General features: G+C 42.6%; 1 protein-coding gene across 5 annotated transcripts in view; it reads right to left on the bottom strand.

Annotated features, from left to right (window-relative positions):
• Positions 1-494: 494 nt before the first annotated feature.
• The window catches only part of KLHL12 (kelch like family member 12), a 102,569-nt gene continuing 90,003 nt past the window's right edge, over positions 495-13,060 (bottom strand). For 4 of the 5 annotated variants that reach the window (XM_075850594.1, XM_075850596.1, XM_075850597.1 and 1 more), the window contains one exon: positions 3,312-4,065. In XM_075850594.1, the coding sequence (XP_075706709.1) occupies positions 3,939-4,065 (127 nt within the window). In that variant the 3' untranslated portion in view covers positions 3,312-3,938. Of the gene's footprint in view, positions 1,599-3,311; positions 4,066-13,060 lie in introns of those variants that run through there. The other variant, XR_012881033.1, reaches the window with a different exon arrangement.

Here is a 13,060-nt window from a genome sequence, read left to right as displayed (position 1 = left end):
ATACATTACACTAACTACGTACTGTAATGTATTATAACGGTCAGTGTGACGCTGACATTCACTCTGGCAGGAAGCCTATAAAGTCCAGCTAGTGGCTGGTCCTCATGGGCTTCCGTACATGGCAGACCCGTACGTTGTCTGGCCTCCGGATACCATGCCAACCATCAGCACCCCCCCCCCGCAATCACATTGTGGGGGGCGCCCATGTGCTACAAACCCCTTAAATGTGGCGATCGAGAATGACTCAGTAACTGTACGTCCTCATGCGGGAAGTAACTTCCCACGATGACTTAGTTACTGAATCGTGCGGATAGGGGTTAAAGTAAGCTGAGTGGCAGAGGTTTAACCTCTTCCTGACATCCGCCTTTATACAGTGGCTATAAAAAGTCTACACACCCCTGTTAAAATGCCAGGTTTTTGTAATGTTACACAGTAAGTACAAGATGAATCATTTCAGAACTTTTCCCACATTTAATGTGACCCATAATCGGTACAATTCCATTGAAAAACAAACAAATCTTTGAGGGTGGAAAAATAAAAATAAAGAACAAAAATAATTGCATAAATATGCACAAATTGCGAATAGTTTGTTGAATTACCCTTTGACTTTATGACAGCATTCAGTCTTTTTGGGTAGAAGTCTATCAGCATGGCACATCTTGACTTGGCAATTGTTGCCCACTCTTCCTTGTAAAAGAGCTCCAAATCTGTCAGACTGCGAGGGCATCTCCTGTGTACAGCCCTCTTCAGGTCACCCCACAGATTTTCAATGGGATTCAGGTCTGGGCTCTGGCTGGGCCATTCCAAAACTTTGATCTTTTTCTGGTGAAGCCATTCTTTTGTTGATTTGGCGGTATGCTTTGGGTCGTGGTCGTGCTGCAAGCCTCTTCATCTTCAGCTTTTTAGTAGAGGCCTGCAGGTTTTGTGCCAATACTGACTGATATTTGGAACTGTTCAGAATTCCCTCCACTTTGACTAAAGCCCCAGTTCCATTGGCAGAAAAACAGCCCCAAAGCATAATGCTGCCTCCATCATGCTTCACTGTGGGTATGGTGTTCTTTTGGTGATGTGCAGTGTTGGCTTTGCGACAAACATACCTTTTGGAATTATGGCCAAAAAGTTCCACCTTGGACTCATCAGACCATAACACGTTTTCGCACGTGGTTTTGGCAGACTTAATGTCTTTGCAAAACATAACCAGGCTTGGATGTTTTTCTTTGTTAGAAACTGCTTCTGCCTTGCCACCCTACCCCACAGCCCAGACATATGAAGAAAACGGGAGATTGTTGTCACATGCACTACACAACTAGTACCTGCCAGAAAGTCCTGCAGCTCCTTTAATGTTGCTGTGGGCCACTTGGTAGCCTCCCGGACCAATTTTCATCTCGTCATTACATCAGGTTTTGGAGGAATATGTCCAGTTCTTGGTAATGTCACTGTTGTGCCAAACGTAATCCACTTCTTGATGACTGTCTTCACTGTGTTCCATGCTAAATCTAATGTCTTGGAAATTCTTTGGAACCCTTCTCCTGACTGATGCCTTCCAACAATCAGATCCCATTGATGTGTTGTAAGCGGTTTACGGACCATGGCTTTTGCTGTCACATGCAACAAAGAAAATGTCATGAAAATCCTAATAGAACAGCTGAACTTTATATGGGGTTACTCATGATCATTTTAAACAATGGCAGCTGTGTACTTACTATTTAACATGGGTTTGAATGTGATTGGCTAATTCTGAACACAACAATATCCCCAATTATAAGAGGGTCTTCACACTTATGCAACCACATTATTTTATTTTATTTTTCCCCCCTAAATGATTTCAGTTTGTTTTCAATGGAATTTTACAGATTATGGGTCACATTAAGGGTGAAAAAAGTTCTGAAATGATTCATCTTGTACTGACTTTGTAACATGACAAAAACAGCCATTTTAACAGTGGCGTGTAGACTTTTTATATCCACTGTATATACACAACAAAGGTCAGGAAAAGGGGGGGGGGTGTATGGAGCGGGCTCATGCGTCATAAGTTGAGCGCTGGCTGTATGAAACGGGATCCCGCTCGTTTAACACCTTGGATGCTGCGGTCAATAGCGCCTGCGGATCTACGCTATTAAAAACGGGGGCGGCATCCCCTGAAGTCCAATCGCCCCCTGCCACAATAGCAGGGTGCCATTGATTGTCATGGCAGCCTGAGGGCATAATAAAACCCCAGGTTTGCGATCTTTGTGCTCCTATTAAGCCCAGAGGCTTCATAGGAGCCGGTAAAAAACACAGTATACTGCAATACATAAGTATTGCAGTATATTGTGCAAGTGATCCAGCGATCGCTAGTTCAAGTCCCCTAGGGGGTCTATTAAAAAAAAAGTAAAGAACAGTTAAAACAATATATACAAAAAAATATTGAAAGAAAAAACCTTTTCCCATTTTTATCTAAAAGCAATGTAAAAAATAAATAAATAAGCATTACTGCCACATCTGTAAAAGCCTGAACTATTACAATATAACATAATTTAACCGACCCAGTGAGCGACGCAAAAAAAAAAAAAGAACAGTTAGGATCACATTTCTTTGGTCATATTGTCGTCCACAAAATAATGTAATAAAAAAAACGTGATCAAAAAGTCTTATATACCAGAAAAATAAAAATTAACATGGTTTTACCTCACGGTGAACGCCGTAAAAATAAAATCCCAAAATGCAAAGAAGGAATTACAGTTTTTTTCCCAGTCCACCCCACAGCTACATGTTTTCCAGTTTCCCGGTAGATTATATGGTAAAACAAATAGTGCAGTGAAAAACTACAACTTGTTCTACAAAAAAAATAAAAAAAGGCCTCATATGGCTATATTTAAGTTAAGGGTTTTCAAAGGTGAGGAGGAAAAAACAAAAATGAAAAAACGAAAAATAATTGTTGCGGGAAGGGGTTATTGTATGAATAATAATAATAAAAAAACAAAAAAACAAAACAAAAGTACTTTGTCTAATGTACTGAATGAACATCACAGCACCAAAATGAATGCCGGCAGCTGACTTTTCTTTGTCACAACAATTCCAAATAGGATACTGAATACAAAGGGATCGGTCATCAATTCCATTGCAAATATTTCTTTGGCCCGAAAGCCAAGTATGGCAACAGACCAAAGAAATGGGTGTTTTTTGCGCCAAAAACAAGGTGGTTTTGAAAAAACGGCAAGGCTTCGTTGCAATTACTGCAACCGCGGCAAAAAACACCATAGATAAAACTTATGTAAACATACCCTAAATCAAATGTACAAAGACCATAAAGGAGGAGTTTTGTAAGCCATTTAATGACAAGAATTTCAGCAATTTGCTCAAATTCAATGACAACTTTAAATATCCAAAAATCTGCCATTACTTACCTACAATCAGCAAGAAGGTTGAATGTTTTAGAAAGTGAATTTCACTATAAATAAGAATAGGGGATTATATATCAACATGTTGCTGTTAACTTGCAGAATAACAGATGGGGGCTAGAGTGCCCTTGCATTATTACAGCATTAGACAGTTCACTTTATATTTACAAAATAGGATTCATTTTAGTGCAAATTTGTGCATGTTTGTGGTAAATGGCATTCGCTTGGCACAGGATAGTACATGTCCGAACCTCCAACACAACCGTCTCCTGCAATGCGTCATCCACAAAAAGTTTTGCTTTAAATATTTGTTTTTTCTGTTACTCTACTTAAATGTAGTTTGATAACGAAAGTCCCACAACCAAGCGGCTGTCGTGGCACAATGATGAGGCACCTTTTGTTTCACAGTTTGGAATGACCTTGGTCTTTGTCAGTTTCACTAAGCTCCAGTGGTCGGTAGGCGTGTGTTTTCATATTTTAGTGAAAGTCAGTATTCACATTTTCCCACAAAGTATAGATCCGCAGGACAATTCCGTTCCAGTATTACAGTCTTTGTTTTCATTTTTCCCGAAGAACACACACTCCAGCATCGCAGCGTTGTGTTGCCATGGAGGTAACTACATCCCAACTGTCAATGACAGGATCATAGCATTCAACACTGTTTAGTAGAGAATTACCATCATACCTGTAACAAAAAAATATATAGTTTAAAAAAAAAAATTTTTGCTTTAAGAAAATATTTTTACAACTATTATAAATTGAATTATTTGTTTTGTTAATACGTTTTTGTTCTGCAGGGGGCTGCCATCTGTAATTGCATCTGTGTAGTGTGCCTCTGCACGACACATACACAGGACAAGGGAAATAGGGTCGACAGACAACCTCATCTTCAATGCTAAAGCGGTTTCAACTGTGAACTGCCCATACTCTATGGCATGTGCAGTACACAGTGTACTGTAACTGGAGTGGGGGGGGGGGGGGGGGGGCTAGTCGACATGACTTTATAGCCTGGAAGCTCTCATTTCTACACCAGAAAACTAGACACACATTCTTCAGCCATCAGCACAGACCTGTATGTGTCAGTCAGATTCCTCTCCCCCACTGTGGCCACTGCAGAAAAAGTCTGAGTGCAAGAAGATCCTCTAGATCTATTCTGCACAAAATGCAGCATTTTGCCGCAATTACCCAGTAATTTTGCCTCCATTTACGGAATTTGTGACAAAACCGCCGCGTTTTTGCTGCGATTTCATAGTAAAAAGAATAAATCCCACAAAATCGCTGCAACAGTGCTGTGGTTTTGCTGCGATTTTGGTAATCGCAGCTTTTTATGACGGAGCAGAACAATGGGAACCCGACCATTGGTATGAATCAAGCCTTGCCCCTTACCTCACTAAAAATATCACCATTATCCTGTATTGTATACACAGTAGCATAGATAAACCCCACAGTGTGCTGTGCATTATATAGAGAGCAGCTTAGGGCATGGTCACATCATGTTTTTTCCTTCCGTCGGAGGTATACTTCGGGAGTAGTCCCGACATATACCTCCAAAGGAAGACACCAACATATCCCACTGTAAAGTAACACAGTGGGATATGTCACCCGAACTACCCAGGCACAATGCTACTTTAAGCGCTGAGCCCGGGGAAGCACCTGACATCACTGTCCATATATAGACAGTGCTGTCAAAGGCTTTAACTATAGAGTCCCTGACCAAAGCATCACTAGCGCTCTGGTCGGGGACTCCTGTCTTGGGAAAGCTCCTGACGTCACTGTCCATATATGTCCATTGACGTCAGAAGCTCTAAGATGCCGGAATTCTCAGCCAGAGCATCGGACAGTGCTGTCAGGGGCTCTAAAAACTACAGAATGCCCAGCAAGAGCATCCAACGAGTTGAAGCCCCTGACAGAACGGTCGATACATGGAAAATGACGTCATGGGCTTCCACAGGGCAGGAATCCCCAGGCCAAGCACCCAGGACCAATCTGATGCTCTTGCTAGGCATTCCGGCCCCGGAAAAACTACCTGAGGTATACATTTAACGTATACCATTGACAGATGCCATACAGTGCCATCAGTCACACATAAACTTCCATGTTAAAAAAAACAAACATATATTGTGCGTTAAACATGTTTCTTTTTGGCAGGATTCCTCAGGACAGGATAGCATAGTATACTACGTTATTCCATCATCCAAAAAAAAGGTAAACCGACGTATATCAGCCTGACAGAGGCCAAAAGGACACTCTTTTGGCCACTGTTGGGCTAATGGAGTCCTATGGAGCCTGCACCATCACCGCCGGGTGCCAGCTGTATGTTACAGCTGGCACCCTGATGTAACGGCCAGGACCGGAGCTAGCCTCTGATCCGGCCGATTAACCGCTCAGATGCTGCGTTCAATAAAGATGGCAGCACGTGAGGGTTTTTTAGCCACTGGCACCCCAGCAACGTGATCGCTGGGTTGCCGGTGGCTGCAATGGCAACCGGAGGCCTACTACTGGCCTCCCGGTCTGCCAGCAACGGAATCCTCTTATCCCCCGCTCGGCGGCGGGGCCTAAAGTGCTTCCAGTGCCATCGGCAAGATGGCGCTGGCTCAGAAGCTGTAACGGCAGGAACCGGCGCTAGCTCAAAAGCGATCGCTGCATCTTAGTGGTTTGTAGCAAATCAGCAGCCCTGCCTGCTATACCACCTCTTGGTTGGCTTAGCTTATGGCAGTTTTGTTTGCGAAAATGTAGGCGCAAGGTGGTGCATTTCAAGCCCCACCCCTTTCTGCTAGTTCATGGCGCTCTCGTCAAGCTAGGCACAAAAAAAGTGTCTAAAACAGTTAATAAACATGGCACATAGCATGTACGCCAGAATTCTGCCGCATTTTACATAATAATTCTGCCCCAATATATATCAGTTTTTCTTCGAGTGTTTCTTTAAGTAACTGACAGCCATGCTATCCAATCAGCACTTTCCATTAATGAAAAGAAAGCTCTTACTGATGTTAATAAAAGTGAGGGGCACAGTTTTAAAAAGATAAGTAAGACTCTCTGAAGGGTCGGTGTAAGGGGAAAAACAAAAATTCGGTGCCATCGGTAAACACAAGAAAAATGGAGCAAATATGTTCATTAATATAAAAAAAAGGGTGCAAAGAATTGCATACACCTTTTTATAAACATCCCCGGTTTTGGATATTCACAGCAACAAACCGTTATCTACAACACAACTTAGTTGAAATACCCTACAATAAATACATTAAAAAACACTTTCATAATGAAGTACTCATTGCTCAATTTCTGCATAAATCCATTCCTCGAAAAAGTGCTGAGTGTAAAGACTGTGGGGGACACACCCCTTTAATAAGGGGAATGGTAACGCCCAATTGTAAATTTTTTCATACATTTCTAGGAGGAATAACAGAGGAACAGCACAATGCAGAGTTCTAAGAAAATATGTTTCAGAATGGTTTTTTTCATGGAGAATACAAGTATTTACTAAAAATAGACATGTCAGAAAGGGTGACTGATTCTCTTCAAATGTGGAATTGACAAAACATACATTTCTTAGCTCATATACTCCTCGCAAATACATAAAAACTAGCTTTATTCTACTTCTGCAATCTATAGCTCTCTGCTCCTTTTAATTTCCTTTTCCGGTCTTTATCGCCAACAGAATGTATTAGGAGAGATGTCTAGGATACCTCAGCAATGCTTTATATTGCTACATAAACCTTTTCAGCAGTGTTTGCAGAACTCCTTAATAGCCTGATGCATAAATGCTCATCTACTTGGAATATTTGAGGTAGGCTCCCATTGTAGGTTATAATTTGAAGAGATTGGGGACCACTACTAACTATTACATTGTACATAGTTACATAGTTAGTACGGTCAAAAAAAGACATACGTCCATCAAGTTCAACCAAGGGATTGGAGAAATTATAGAACTTTTTTTCCCCCCTCTTGATCGAGAGGAAGGTTTAATCCGACTGGATGGACATTCAAACTAGAATTCTACACATTGACATAGGAGCTAATATTTTTTTGTTCTAGGAAATTATCTAAGCCTTTTATAAAGCCATCTACTGTCCCTGCTGTGACCAGCTCCTGCGGTAGGCTATTCCATAGATTCACAGTTCTCACGGTAAAGATGGAACAGGATTTCACCATATTTTTTGTATGTGCCATTCATATATTTATATAAGTTAATCATGTCCCCCCTTAGTCATCTCTTTTCAAGGCTAAATAGGTTTCATTCTTTTAAGCTTTCCTCATAACTTAGATTCTCCATGCCCCTTATTAGCTTCGTTGCTCTTCTTTGTATTTTTTCCATCTCCAGGGCATCCTATTTTTTCAAAACGGCCGCGTAAAAAAATGGCCCATCGGAACAGATCGCCGTTTTTCCCATTGCACTAAATGGGTAGAAGTTTGGAGGCGTTCTGCTTCCGATTTTTCGGCCATTTTTCAAGCGTTTACGGCCCGAAAAACGGTCGAAAATAGGCCGTGTGAACATACCCTTAGTGTGTTCAAATTAGCTTGCAATTTCCGAACATCTTCCATAGACTGAACTATGCTACATAGCTTGGTGTCACCTGCAAAAATAGAAACCATACGCTTAATGCCATCCTCTATATCATTAACCCCTTCCCGCTCCTGGACGTACTATTATTACGTCATGGCAGCTGTATCGTTCGCGCTCCATGACCTAATAGTACGTCTCGGGAGTAACGGCCGTTTCGGCCGTCCTCCCGACACATACAGGAGCTGTGACAGCTGCTGTCTTGTTCAGCAGCTGTCACAGCTCCTACAGCGGGGACCGATCGCTGTGTCCCCGCTGATTAACCCCTTAAAAGCCGCGTTCTATAGAGATCGCGGCTTTTTAGGGGTTAAGCTGCCATCGCCGGCCTGCTACGCGATAGCGGCCGGCGATGGTGACTATGACAACCGGACACCAAACAATGGCGTCCGGCAATGCCATAGACGGAAGCCTAGTGGGTCCTGACAACGTCAGGACCCACTATGCTTGCTGTCAGTGAGTAGCTGACAGTTCTAATACACTGCACTACGCATGTAGTGCAGTGTATTAGAATAGCGATCAGGGCCTCCTGCCCTCAAGTCCCCTAGTGGGACAAAGTAATACAGTAAAAAAAAAGTTACAAAAAGATGTGTAAAAATAAGAAAATAAAAGTTTTAAAAGTATTAAAAGTAAAAATCCCCCTTTTTCCCTTATCAGTCATTTATTATTAATAAAAATATATAAACAAACAAATAAACTATACATAATCGGTATCGCCGCGTCCGTAACGGCCTGAACCACAAAATTATTTCGTTATTTATCCCGCACGGTGAACGCCGTAAAAGAAAATAATAATAAACCGAACCACAATCACAATTGTTTGGTCACTTCACCTCCCAAAAAATGGAATAAAAAGAGATCAAAAAGTCGCATGTACCGAAAAATGGTACTGATCGAAACTACAGTTCGTTACGCAAAAAGTAAGTCCTCGCACGGCTTTATTGATTGAAAAATAAAAACGTTATGGCTCTTAGAATAAGGTAACACAAAAAGTGAATGATTGTTTACAAAACGTATTTTATTGTGCAAACGCCATAAGACATAAAAAAAAACTATAAACATCTGGTATCGACGTAATCGTATCGCCCCGCAGAATAAAGTGAATATGTCATTTATAGCGCACGGTGCACGCAGTAAAAAAAAACAGAATAAAAAAACAATAGTAGAATTGCTGTTTTTTAGTTACCACGCCACCTAAAAATAGAATAAAAACTGATCAAAAAGCCGCATGCACCCCATGAAAACTACAATGCATTCCTCAAGGGGTCTAGTTTCCAAATTGGGGTCACTTTTGGGGGGTTCCCAATGTTTTGGCACCACAAGACCTCTTCAAACCGGACATGGTGCCTAATAAAAAAGAGGCATTAAAATCCACTAGGTGCTCCTTTGCTTCGGAGGCCGGTGCTTCAGTCCATTACCGCACGAGGGCCACATGTGGGATATTTCTCAAAACTGCAGAATCTGGGCAATACGTATTAAGTTGCGTTTCTGTGATAAATCCTTTTGTGTTATAAAAAAAATGGTATAAAGAGGATTTTCTGACAAAAAAAATATGTAAATTTCACCTCTACTTTGCTCTAAATTTCTGTGAAACACCTAAAGGGTTCATAAACTTTCTAAATGCTGTTGTGAATACTTTGAGGGGTCTAGTTTCTAAAATGGCGTATTTGATAGGGGTTTCTAATATATGGGCCCCTCAAAGCAACTTCAGAACTGAACTGGAACCTAAAAAAATTAATAAATGAGGCAATACTTAGCTTCTTACATTATACTGATAATGAGCCGTGCCCACCCCGAGATGACCCCAGTTTTGACCGTTTGTATAAACGGAGACCCCTATTAGACCGTTCCAGTGCCCGGTTTTCCCAAGCATTCACCCCCGAGAAGTGTATTTCTATTGATGAGTCCCTGGTACATTTTAAAGGGAGGGTTCAATTCCGGGAGTACCTGCCGGGTAAGAGGGCAAGGTATGGCGTGAAGATGTATAAGCTGCGAGAGTGCATCAGGGTATACCTACAGGTTTAGGCTATATGAAGGAAAGGCCACCCCCAAACCAGACTGCATCCTGGACTACAATAGGTACATGGGAGGTGTGGACTTGTCAGATCAAATCCTGAAGCCCTACAGCGCCATGCGGTGTGGTATAAGAAGCTGGCCGTGCACATCATACAGATGGCTTTGTACAATGCGTACGTGCTACGTCGATGTGCAGGCCAGACGGGAACTTTCCTGGAATTTCAAGAGGTGATTATCAAGAACCTAATCTTTAGGGACCAAGAAGGGGGGGGCACTCATGACTTCTGGAAGCGGGGCCACATGCATCGTACCAAGGCGGCAACACTTTCCAGGAGAAGTTCCCCAAACTGGCAAGAAGGGAAAAAGTCAAAAGAGGTGCAAAGTCTGCTATAAGGGATGACACAATATATCAATGTGACACGTGTCCCGAATAACCAGAGCTCTGTATGAAAGTCAGTTTTAAAATTTATCATACATCCCTTGGTTTATAATTTACCCCAATTTTACTTACCCTGATGCACTCCGCACAGCTTATCCCCCCTCGTCTTTCCCCTCTGAGCCCTGCTGTGTGTCCAGGCAGCTGATAACAGCCACATGTAGGGTATTGCCATACCCGGGAGAACCCACATTACAGTTTATGGGGTGTAGGTCTCTGGTCAAAATGCTCACTACACCTCTAGATGAATGCCTTAGGGGTGTAGTTATTAAAACGGGGTCACTTCTTGCGGGTTTCAACTGTACTGGTACCTCAGGTGCTTCTGCATACATGACTTCGCACTAGAAAATCCCCAGTAGGCCAAATGGTGGTCCTTTCCTTCTGAGCCCTCCCATGGGCCCAAACGGCAGTTTATCACAACAAATGGGGTATTGCGGCACTCAGAACAAATTGCGCAACAGAATGGGGTATTTTGTTTCTTGTGAAAATAAAACTACATATTATTTGAAAAAAATAATTTTGTTTTCATTCCCAGCCCAATTCAAATAAGTTCTGTGAAAAAACTATGGGGTCAAAATGGTCACAACACCCATAAATGAATTCCTTGAGGGCGGAGCCTGACCGCGGAGAGTGATGGCAGCATAATCTTTCAGCTCCTCACACACATGGTCCGGGACCACTGAGACAACGAGGCACGACTTAGAAAATGGTAAAAATCGGCAAGCCTGATAGCAGAGAGCATCCAGGGACGCAGAAAACTCCCAAAGGACAAGCAGATTTAGACAAATTCTTAAGAATGAAGCCGGCCCAGAAAACCAAAAAGGCGCCGCCCGCGGCCATAGAGCCCAGACAAGAAGACGATTCAGACGACGACAGTGACAGGGAATCCGTCACTGCCTCCTCCTCCTCACGCCAGGAGAGGGCTCCGATATCAAGACAATACTTAAAGAAAACTATTCTACAAGCTTTAACGCCCATGATGAAGGAGCTGGCTGATATCAAGGCGGACGTCCGCCATATTGGAAATCGGGTGGAACACCTAGAAACTGTGGTCACAGACTCGGTCAGCTTCTGTGACTCACTAGGACATAAAATACAACATCAAGAAGCTCAACTTAATAAAGTGATGACGCTTCCGGAGGATCAAGAAAACAGGAGTAGGAGAAAAAATGTGAGATTCAAAGGCATACCCGAATCAGTGGCTTCAGAGGCACTTCAGGCAATGGCCAAGAAAATATTTGCAGAGCTGTTGGGGCAGGAACGTGCTTCCACAATTGTAATTGAACGGATCCACAGGGCACTCCGCCCTATACCGAGAGCGGCGGAACCACCAAGAGATGTGATATGTGGTTTACTGAGCTTTGTGCATGCCTCTGCCATTTTACAGGCAAACAGAACACGGGCAGACGTGGTGCTAGATGGCGCGAAAATCCAGCTCTATCAAGACATCGCAGCATCTACACTAGCAAAACGCAGAATGATGCGACCTCTTCTTCTAAAATTGCAGGACATGCGACTCACATATAATTGGATGTACCCCTTTGGCTTAGCCATACTGAAAAATGGTAAGCGACTCATCATTCACACGCCAGAGGACTTACAAGAAGCTTGGGACAAGCTGGGAATTGCTCCTATAGAGATACCTTCCTGGATGCCGGCTCACACGGACCTTCATTTGCCGAACCTACCACAGATAACACCGTGGGCAACAGCCGGAAAGACGAGATCACCCAGACCTAAGAAGGGGCAAGGGAGAAATGAAGACGGAGACATCGCCTGAATATGGACTTCCATTCCTGCCCCACATGGACCTGATATAAGCTATTTGCTCTCTGTACATTAGGCATGGGAACAGTGAGTATGTCATAACTGGTATATAGAGTTCCCTTAATGTAATGCGATGCGATATGTTTATATTTTCCTTTTATTGCATAGTGCCTTATAAAGTAATACTGAGAATATGTATGTTGCTGTAGTGGTCCTGGACCAGGTATCGGTTCAGGATTGATGATTCTCGTTACCCCCGACTCTAGGAAGAGACATGGCACCTTTAATGTTATACGGGATTTGTGTTGCATTATGATACTTGGTGCTATGCCTTCTACGAGATATGTACATTTGGAGGCCCCAGGGCCTAAGGGTCAGGTACTCCCCCAAGGGGGATTAATCCTTGGTCTCTGGCTGCACCTCCTTTCATTGTTGACTAGATGTTTTCCTTGTTTATATGTCCCCTATGTTACTTCTACCTCCCACCCCGAACCCTACAAGATAGGTGAAAGGTTATCAAGGTTCACTAGGGTGCCATGACACACTAACACTTCATGGCTGTAACTAACATACTCACCTATAACGTTAGGGGCCTGAACTCCCCTAACAAACGAAATCAGGTCTTGACGCTACTTAAAAGGGAGAAAGCTTCTATAGTTTTCTTACAAGAAACCCATTTTAAAGAGGGAAAGATACCTAGATTACCAACACAGTATTTTAATAAGTGGTACCATTCTGGATCAAATAGCTCAGCAGCAAGAGGGGTATCTATTGCGTTTCATAAAGACCTTCCATTTACATTAGCAGCACAACACAATACTGCTGATGGCAGAGCATTGTTCTTAAAGGGATATATATGTAACTCTATGTACACATTTGCAAATTTATACGCTCCGAATAAAT

This window comes from Rhinoderma darwinii, chromosome 2 (assembly GCF_050947455.1).
Source record: "Rhinoderma darwinii isolate aRhiDar2 chromosome 2, aRhiDar2.hap1, whole genome shotgun sequence".
NCBI classification, from domain to species: domain Eukaryota; kingdom Metazoa; phylum Chordata; class Amphibia; order Anura; family Rhinodermatidae; genus Rhinoderma; species Rhinoderma darwinii.
Note: the sequence above shows the minus strand (reverse complement) of the source record. Positions and strands in the feature narration are given on the sequence as shown.